At 50.5% G+C, this 10,216-nt stretch overlaps 1 protein-coding gene across 1 annotated transcript in view; it reads right to left on the bottom strand.

The window, feature by feature from the left end:
* Nucleotides 1-2,502: 2,502 nt before the first annotated feature.
* Nucleotides 2,503-10,216, bottom strand: part of LOC119375071 (homeobox protein vnd) — a 43,365-nt gene continuing 35,651 nt past the window's right edge. The window contains exons 2-4 of the mRNA XM_037645268.2: nucleotides 5,372-5,587; nucleotides 4,007-4,259; nucleotides 2,503-3,035 (exon numbers count right to left, since the gene is read on the bottom strand). Of these exons, the coding sequence (XP_037501196.1) occupies nucleotides 2,621-3,035; nucleotides 4,007-4,259; nucleotides 5,372-5,587 (884 nt within the window). The 3' untranslated portion in view covers nucleotides 2,503-2,620. The remainder of the gene's footprint in view (nucleotides 3,036-4,006; nucleotides 4,260-5,371; nucleotides 5,588-10,216) is intronic.

The following is a 10,216-nucleotide window of genomic DNA, read 5'->3' as shown; positions in this document are numbered from 1 at the left end:
GCAGCACAGTCACAGCGAAAGCTGGAAGAGCGGCGTTTCTAGAGCCCGTTGTAAGCTCTCTTGCGGCTACTAATACAAGTACACTAGCAAGGTACCCACTACGCCATAAATCACAATTTTTGTGAAGTTGGGAAGCACCTACTAAGCCAATATTCGTCATTCTGCGGAGAAGCGAGGCACCAGCTACACGTCTGTAAGGCATTATGTGCACTTTGTTGACGCGACGACTGGTGACGATGAAGAATTATGGCTCAGCCCTTTGTAATGGGTTGGAAGTTTTAAACGGCCCACCAGTTATGTAATTTGCATTGGGTGACGCCCGGTCGCTATTTCCCTCTCCCGCCATGCTGTATAACATACGTTAACGTGGGAGAGAGAGAGAGAGAGAGAGAGAGGGGGGGTGGGGGGTCGAAGAACTTTATTGAGACCCCGAGGAAATGGATCATACGCCTATGGGGTTCCTTAGCAACCAATAAAAGTGCAATTGCGAGGAACCCACTGCGCTATAAATCATTGTAATTTTGGATAAGTAGGGAAGCCGGCACTATGCCATTTTTCGTCACTCTAAGGAGAGCCGTGGTACCTGCTAAACGCATGTAAGGCCTCATGCGCACTTTGTTGATGCTGTGCCTGATGACGATGAAGATTTACGGCGGAGCCCTTTGTAATGGGTTGGAAGCATTCAACAACCTACACGTTGCGCAATTCGCATTGTGTGATGCTTGGTTACAGAATTCGCGTTGTGCGACACTTGGTGATTATTTTACTCTTCTACCACACTATATTGCACATGTTAATGTGGTTCCTTCCCGACATGAAGCCTGTATAGGACCTTTTTGCAAAGCAGTTTCAAGCACCGGCATGGTTCAGAGGTTGAATACTGGGCTCCCACGCAGAGGACCCAGGTTCGAACCTCGTTCCATCCTGGAATTTTTTTCTTATTTCGTTATTTTTCTTATGGGGCGCACGTGTACGGCGGTTTAGAGCCGAGCGTAGTAGTCTCGCAGGTTGTCGGTGCGACACTACTACGCTCGGCTCTAAACCGCCGTACACTTGCGCCCCATCGTATAAAATGTCGTTTTCACGAAAATCGTATTCGACACTTTTTAACGCACGCATTATTACACATATTACGCAGCCACTGTCATTCTTGCCCAGGGGCCTTAGACCTGCCGCACGGAATTTGAATTGGACGCCGCGGGTACCGCTTAAATGTACAATGTATAGTGCAGTGCCCTCAACTCTGTCAACCGCGAGAGAATGGTGTAACACGAGACCTACGCGACGACAGTCGCGCTGCATGTCCAAATAAATGGAAGATGGTAGCGAGCATTTTTTTTTTTTCAAAACGCCCAATAGATGAGTTGCAAAAAAGAATCTGTTGCAGCATCATATGTACGCATGTACAGGAAGCAGCCAATGGCAGCCATGGTGCATGAGCAGTTCCGTGCGTTTCGCCCGACATGCATACCACCTGGATCACATAAAATGTTTACATCCAAACGAAACGTCTATCTCACGTCCATACGTCTTTTCATTCGCACGAGCGCCATGTTCTTGCGTTTTCTTTTTTATTTGTTTTCATGCACAATGGCGGCTCAGTCCAGTGTTTCTCGATCTTTTTTGGTGCTTTTACTATGTTGCTGGCATTTATGCAACTCGTCTATAGCGCGCATTGGATCACCATTATTGTGAAAACCCGAGGGAAAACCCATTCCACGCGTTGATCGCTTACATACCATGGGCATAGAACAACATCAAGAAAGGGAAAATAGACAAGGTCCCGGGTTCGATCCCCGGACCAGGACGAATTTTTCGGCAACTAAGAGGCTTTATTTCTGAGAAATCCGTATGGATTTCCTTGTGGCTTCGTGCTACAAACGGGTGGTCGTCTATTTTCTCTTTCTTAACCCTTCCGCCACCTTGCGGAATTCCGCAGAACTGATTTGGAATAGAACAGCATTAGAGGTTGCAGAGGGACCCCCAACAGCCAATCAGTGCATCACGGTGAGTAGATCCTATTAAGGTCTCCAATAATAATCGTTACCATCTCCTCGTCTAGACGCGCAGCGCACGCCGTGCGTGCGAAAATGCGGGACAGCCAGTCTACGGAGTGCGCCAACTTCGGTATGCTGGCCCGCACGGCGATCGCCACTGGGCTATCTTCCGGTCAGGTTATCGCAGACGTGGTAGCTGGCTTTCAGAAGCATCACCACAGACACCCCCATGTACACCCATCATATGACACATAAAGAGTTTGAGACCACACCAATCCCCAACGTAGCAGCGTCACTCTTGGACCACGAGAAAGCTTGCCGGGTTGTTGTCCTCACACGCACAATGACCCTTTTTTGGGTTGCGTGGTGTTTCCCACTTCGTGCGCTGACATGCTGACATATCTGTCAAGAAATGTAACTTAGCAACTTTGCTTGTTGGGCGAGTTGGAACGAGTCAGTCATAGCGTAGTTCAGCGCAAAAAACAGGCAACAGACGAGTGAGAGGACAAGGACACAGCGCATATTTGATGCGCACCACGCTGGAGCTCAGTTCTCACACAGTCTGTCTCTCGACGAATCACCGGACATTAGAGGTTTTCCAGGATAGGTTTTCTGGTGGCCGTTCAATACCACCAGTGCCTTGGTTGATGCGGCATCATCTGATGCGAGTAGGTTGGCATCACGCTCCCTCCAAGTGATCCCATGCACGTTGCCACTGCCGCCGCTGCCGCCGCCGAGCCCAGGTCTCCGGCAAACGGTACGGCTCCTCCAGGTTGGGGCGGTTGCAGCACGGACGAAGACCCGTCGGCCCCCTTGAGCGAGCCGGGCTGGCAGGGCTTTCCGTCCCGCACCAGGACGGGCACCGCGACCCGACGAGGCGACGGTAGCGGGTTGCCGGCGCCGGCCGACCCGTCCAGGCCCTTCTCCTGCCGGGCGCGCTTCGTCTTGTAGCGGTGGTTCTGGAACCAAATCTTCACCTGCGTCGGCGTCAGCCGGATGATGGAGGCCAGGTGCTCGCGCTCGGGAGCGGACAGATACCTGCCGGGGCCGCAAAGAAATGGCGCGTGAGGAATGTGAGACACACTCGTGACTATCTGGCGTTGTGGGCACGCCCTTTCGTCAAGATGATATGAATGAAGGAAGTGCACTCTAAGAAAAAAAATAAAGAGTATGTGTGACTCCTTTCAGGTAGTCCTGACTTGCCACTTATATGACTCTCTTTAAAGAGGCACGTTAGCTCTCTTGTGAGTCACACGACTCTGCAAAGAGCGTATATTGAACACCAAAGAGAGTTGCCGTGCCTCTTTGAAGAAAGTCCTATACGTGGCAAGCCAGAACTCTGCAAAAAGAGTCAAAGGACTCTTTGAGTGTACAAGAGCGAACGGGCACCCACAAGAGGAACGACACATACACACAGCGCTTGTGTGTACGTGTCGTTTCTCTTGTGGGTCTATTCGCGCTGATACTCCTTTCCTCCATGATGAACCAACTCGTCCAAAAAGAAGTATTGATGAAGTTCATCACGCATCATTGTTACACAGTGCAGATTCGAGGATAATAAGGAAGTGTTAACCGACAGCGCTAACTTCAGACTAATGTTGAAGATATGGTGACGGGTAGCAAGCATGAGCATGCATTACTTCCAAGCATGGTTCACAAGTATTCGGAAGCTACGACCTGTTACATCTAATCACCAACAAAGTCAATCAAATATTCTTGTGAAATAGCCCAAAAACGCAGAGAGACAGGCAAGAGAGACGGTGAAGTCTCTCTTGCCTGTGTCACCTCTGTTGTTGTGACCCTGTGTTTTTTTGCGCTATTCCACGAGGATACTTGACTAGCTTGGCTTTCCTTACTACTGCAAGTACCCTTCTACTACACTTCACAAAGATCTTTCTTTTCCTTCCCTGGCTCACTAACCAAGAAACGGGAAATTAGTGAGGCGCGGTAGGTTAATTTAGGTCTAATTGAGTTTTCATATCGTTGATAATACTTAACACTACACTCACCTCTGCTGCCGGAAACGCCTTTCGAGCTCGTACGTCTGTGCCTTGGAGAACAGCACCCGCCGTTTCCGTTTCTTCTGGGGCTGCTGCTGGGAGCCGGGACCAGAGGTCCCGCCACCGTCGCGGTTTTGCGCGCCGCCCGCCCCGAGGTCGTCACCCTTGAGGTCGCAGCCGTCTTCGTCCTCGCTGTTCGAGTCGTCAACCGCGAGATCCACTGACGGCTTCGACGATTCCGAGCCGTTAGGGCTCGCCGGTCCTGCAAGGCGGCGACGGCGCGATAGTTGATAAACGTGCACAACTGATACTCTGAGTGCCTAATGATGGTAGAACGTCTCATGGGTGTTGCTACGAGCAAGATATGTGTGCTGTTCAAGGCACTGTACGCTACAGAAAATAGGTGCCGCAATCGCGAATGTAAGCAGCTTTGGATGTGCATGTTGGCAAGTCAATTACTTCGTGTCAACCTAGAGGACATGAATACCCTTGGTTATCGATTTTTAAATAAATTAGTTATACAACGTGGGAGCGGCCCGCTTGGGGCTAGGAATCTAGCACGACCTATTGGACCTTAAAGTTCTTTCGTCCTTCCATCCATACACAGTAAATACTGGGAGATACTCTAGCTTTGTAGAGGATTAACGTATGGTCTAACACGCAGAGATTAGCAAACATAGTGAGTGAGTGAGTGAGTGAGTGAGTGAGTGAGTGAGTGAGTGAGTGAGTGAGTGAGTGAGTGAGTGAGTGAGTGAGTGAGTGAGTGAGTGAGTGAGTGAGTGAGTGAGTGAGTGAGTGAGTGAGTGAGTGAGTGAGTGAGTGAGTGAGTGAGTGAGTGAGTGAGTGAGTGAGTGAGTGAGTGAGTGAGTGAGTGAGTGAGTGAGTGAGTGAGTGAGTGAGTGAGTGAGTGAGTGAGTGAGTGAGTGAGTGAGTGAGTGAGTGAGTGAGTGAGTGAGTGAGTCAATGCAAGGGAGTAAGTTTGATTGAATGTGAGCATGTTTCCACGCTAGCCCTTAATATCCCCCAACTTTCATTACAAGTACGCTAAATGTCAGGTCAGATGCGTTTTAGTATTAGGTTAGGCCGTGTCCTCCACGATATTCTATAACCAACCGGACACGCTCACATTCGCAGAACCTTCCAAACATATTTCTACTACTACTCATGTAAGAGCTTCGATTCTTTTTTTTTTTTAATATGACTTGCTTTGTTATGATCACGGCGGGTCAAGTTCACTCTTTGAAGGTAACTGGAATACGACCTTTATGTTTATTTTCCAGATTTTTTAGAAAGTTGTACACTGTTCTTCTCTTACGTGCAGCACATTGATTGAATCCGCGAATAGAAGATGGTTAGAAGGCGTTAACAACTCACCCAGAAGAGGCCTCATAGATCCCGGTGATACTGAAGAGGGCGTCACCAGCGGCGTGCTACCGGTCGGCAACGCTGGCGACTCCTGATGTGGCGAGGCCGCCAATGCGGGAGGCTCGCCCAAATCTCCGGCCTCCGAGAGCAGCGGAGACGGGTCCGAGCCCACGGGAAGCTGACCCTGTAGGGGATCCATGCCTCCGCCTCCCATCGAGCCCAGCGCTGTCCACGCGGAAAAGATACAGCAAAAAAACGTGCAGGGGATCCTTAAGCATATCCAGGAGATTGTCTTAGATGCCTCATCAAAGGCAAAAAGTGACCGTGGTCAACACAAATGATGCAAAAAGTCATGTGATGGCGTAACTTTATGGCGTAATCACGACGTCACATGTTGCCAAAAGTTGTGAAGTCATCATGACGTTACTGTGCCGTCGCGTCATGTGACGTCATCACATGACATCGTCGCTCGGCCAAAGGAGGGCCGATCACTGAGGCACAGCAATACCACTTGAGGTGCACAACGCTTCCAATTCCTCCGATCCCGGAGGCAGTGCACAGCAGCGTTGGGTGCGGAAAGATTTCGGGTGGGATCGTTACGTACAATCGACTGAGAAGAAAAAGAAGGTGGCTTTCACCTTTCAGCCGTCTTAGGCAAATGCATAAGCGGCGCTGTGACTTTCTTATGAGACGAGAACACGAGAGTGTTCTTTTGGCTGGCTTATAGCTACGGTGGGGTGTTTCAAGGTGGTGGTGGTGGTGAAACTTTATTGGTGTTTCAAGGTGGTTTGCCGAATTGTGTTATCAGCAGTGAGGTGAGACGAGAGGCGAAGTTTGTTTATTTACGTCTCTTGGTACAATCAAAGTGGGGTCGACAACCCTTTATAAGTACCCATTTATTTCGTCATCGAGGCAGTATGGATCACAAGTCTCGGGATCACAAGTCTCGCCACAGCCACTATCCGCTGCTACGACACAGCCTCGTCAATGGCAGTGAGAAGGTGGATGAGGCAGCTCTTAAAGGTCATGAAATTATTTTAGGGGCGAAGCTCCTTAAAGCGGCACCCGTTCGTCCCTCGTAGTTGTCGTAGTCGTAGTGCGTAACCAGTCGTAACGCTAGTACCAGATCTTGACCTCCAAGGTGGTGCCGGTGGGAGATTTTTCCTGTGCGTTGTTGAACAATAAAAAATTCGCAGCGTGCGCGTTAACTAAAAGCCGAATTCTTCTGTCTCTCATTCCCCATTAGCAGCCATTGACATGTTCCAGTAGGAAACGTTAGTAGAAGTAGAAGTGTAAGTGTTAGCTAAAAGCCGACTTCTTCTGTCTCTCATTCCCATTAGCAGCCATTGTTTACCTCCGAGGTAGTGCCTGGTGAGATTTCTCCTGTGCGTGATTAAACAATAAAAATTTTGTTCAAAACGCCGTTGATTGATGAAATAAACCAACGAATGTTTTCTTAAAGCCAGATGTTTTCTTAAAGCAAAACGAAAGAACGCCAGATGTTTCTAAAGCAAAACGAAAAGACGCCAGCTGCTTAACGGAAGACGCCAGATGTTTTCTAAAGCAATGGTTTTCTAAACAATGAAAATTCACAGCGTACATGTAAAATTAAAGTGAGCTGCAAGTCGTCATAACTCATCGAACCTTTAGTATAAACGCGCCCGATCTCACGTCGGTGATGATGTACTGGGCAGAATTCACGGAAGATTCACGGTTTACCGATGAACCTCCGCAGCTTCGCCCACTCATCATCATTCACTCCGTGGATATGCTGTGATTTTTTTATACGCCATAGACCCGGAACTCAGATCAAGGCTACCTGAATGTTTCCCACGGCATCTGGAAACACTATAGCATTGGCTTCGATTAAACGCTACCTACACAAGCGGCGGCTGCATTTTCGATGGAGGCGACAACGTTTGAGGCCCGTGTACTTAGATTTATGCGCACGTTAAAGAACCCCAGGTGGTCGAAATTCCGGAGCCCTCCACTACGGCGTCTCTCATAATCATATCGTGGTTTTGGGACGTTAAACCCCAGATATCATTATTATTATTAACGTTACCTACACAAATAGTCTGCTTTACTACAACGGCAAGACTACAAACCCATATTGTGAAAAGTGGGGCGCTGTGAAGTCCGTATAGAGCACATCTTGGTCGAGTGCGTAGAATATAAAGCCGAATCACAAAAATATCAAGATGACCTGGAAAAGCTCGACAATTGCCCCTTGACTTTAACACGGATGCTCGGCCCCTAGTTGTGCCCATCGAACCGGCGAAAAACACGGAACTTCTTGTTCACATACATCGAAGCTATTGGTCTTCTAAGCAAACTTTGATCCTTCACTCAATAAGTGTTCGTTTATCCAGAGTTCAACGATACTCATCAACCCATCATCATCAGTACGTCTGTCCCGCCCCCCCCCCCCCCTGGGGTTGAGGAGGGGAAGATTTGTTTCGGAAAGACGGTCCTTGTCCGGACACGGGGGCTACCGCTCGACGCAAAGCGCCTAGCAGACGTAGCCAGTCTCACGGCCCCACGCCAGACATACTCCACAAGGGGGCTACAGTTTGGTGCAGCAACTTCAGCAGCCGCTCACAAAACAGACGTGCCCAAGAAAAAGCGCGCGGCTGGAAGCCGGAGGGGTCCTACCCGGACGAGGGTGCCACCGTTCGGCTCGACGAGTCCAATCGCCAAGAACAGAACAGTGGTCGCAGAGGGGCTACCGTTTGGTGCAGCAACTTCAGTCGCTGCACAGAAACCAGACGTACCCAGGGAGTACCGCGTGGCTGAAAGCCAGCGGTGTCCTACCCGGATGGGGGTGCCACCGTTCGGCTCGACGATTCCAATCGTCAAGAACAGAACAGTGGTCGCAGAGAGGCTACCGTTTGGTGCAGCAACTTCAGTCGCTGCACACAAGCTAGACGTACCCAGGGAGTACCGCGTGGCTGGAAGCCAGCGGTGTCCTACCCGGACAAGAAAGTCACCGTTCGGCTCGACAAGTCCAATCGCCGAGCGCTGAAATGTGACCGTATAGGGGCTACCGTTCGGTGCCGCAACTTCAGTCGCTGCACACAAAACAGACGTGCCCGAGAAAAACCGCACGGCTGGAAGCCGGCGGGGTCCTACCCGGACAAGGGGCCGCCGTTCGGCGCGATGAACCGAGTCACCGAGCACAGAACGAAAACGACCGACAAGGACCTCGTGGGCGGGGCCCAACAAGGCGACTGGATTACCCGGGCGCATGTAAAGCACAAGTAAGCAACAGAGGAGGCCTCGACCGTCATCACCGCGATGAAGCAACAAACGTCGCATGCACCCAGACCGGCTCGAGCTGTTGGTTCCGCAAACACAAGTGACTGGCACGCTAGGCCAGGTCGGTACACCTTGAAGAGAGCCATCATTAAAAGGTAACGGTGATCTGCCCTCCTGACTCACTAAAGATGCCTGACGGTGCCAGGCTTCGAGAAACTTCTTCACGCCGAGGCGCTGGCATTCCCGGTGGAGAACAAACCAGACCTCCTTCCACACTTTTGCGAGTACTTCATGAAGACCCGGCCGCCTCCAATCAAAAACGGCAGCGCACCGTGCCACCCAAACTTGGTAACAGCACTCCACGAGATGAAGCACGTACTGGTTAACCGCCTGTGCAGGCAGGGGGTGTAAGAACCAAATGGTTTCGAATGCAACACCGGGGTGGCCAAACAAGCTAGCTGTCCTTTGAAGGAGGGCTGCCGGGAGTGCACACTGAGAGAAGATGTGCACCAAGTCCTCCCTACTGCCACAAAACGGACACTTTCCTCTGGTAGGGATTTTCGTGAAGGGCCTGAATGTTATGGGCAGGCACCCTCTTGACAGGCGGTACATGAATGTAGCGCGCTTGGCGTCCAGAAAACTGGCAGTGATGAGCTTCCAGTTAGGACTGTAGCGGGACAAGATATATCACACTGTTGGCCGGGAGGTCGGGCGTGAGTAAGTCGACTAGATCGTGGAGCTCGAGAGAAGTTAGTTATATCCCTGGGTTGGCCTCACGGAGACGAGCCAAAGTGGAGGCGGCCCCCTCATAGAAGGGTGAAGGAGTTCTCGCCCGCGAGGCAATGACTTAGATGATGCCTCCGGTGAAAACTGCCGCAATCAGGTGCTTAGAAAATAGGACGCAAAGCTTCGAGTTGGGAGCATATCCGTGTCGAGAGCTACCCGTGTCCATCTAAGATGCAGAGCAGTGGCCACGACGCCCAGGTCGAGAATTCCGAATCCTCCCTTCTCTTTGCAGCATAACCAGTAGACGAATATGCGCTGGCTGATCGTTTTGCTTTCAATAATGAGCTTTCCCTCTTTCCGTCAACATTCAAGGTCAAGGGATACGGCGGACAAGGGCGCACTGCGTTATCTTTGAGTCGGAACACCACCTTATGCTGCGGGGATTCCCCTTTTGAAGTTAGGAAACGACTGAAGCAATGTTCGTTAGCCTAGTTGGTAACACCCTGAAAAACAGCGCCAGAGAGACGATCTACTAACGATGACAATTATGTCGTGTGTGTTTCTTCGCCCGTGAATCTTCGGCGATGTTTATTTTTCTCACAAAAAGTAAACGACTGCTCCTTTAGTATTAGAGAAGTAAATAGCTACTGAGGACCTTCGGCGGTACCCTGCGCTGCTGATCGCCGTTCTTGGAGCAGCACCCGCCGCTGTGGTCTAGTGGTCATGGTGCCCGACTGCTGACTTGAAGGTCGCGGGATCGAACACCGGCCGCGGCGGTCGAATTTCTATGGGGGCGAAGTGCTAGAGGCCCGTGTACTTAGATTAGATTTAGGTGCACGTTAAAGAACGCCAGGTGGTCGAAATTTCCGG

This window comes from Rhipicephalus sanguineus, chromosome 11 (genome assembly GCF_013339695.2).
Source record: "Rhipicephalus sanguineus isolate Rsan-2018 chromosome 11, BIME_Rsan_1.4, whole genome shotgun sequence".
NCBI classification, from domain to species: Eukaryota; Metazoa; Arthropoda; class Arachnida; order Ixodida; family Ixodidae; genus Rhipicephalus; species Rhipicephalus sanguineus.
This window is presented reverse-complemented; position numbering and strand designations above follow the sequence as displayed.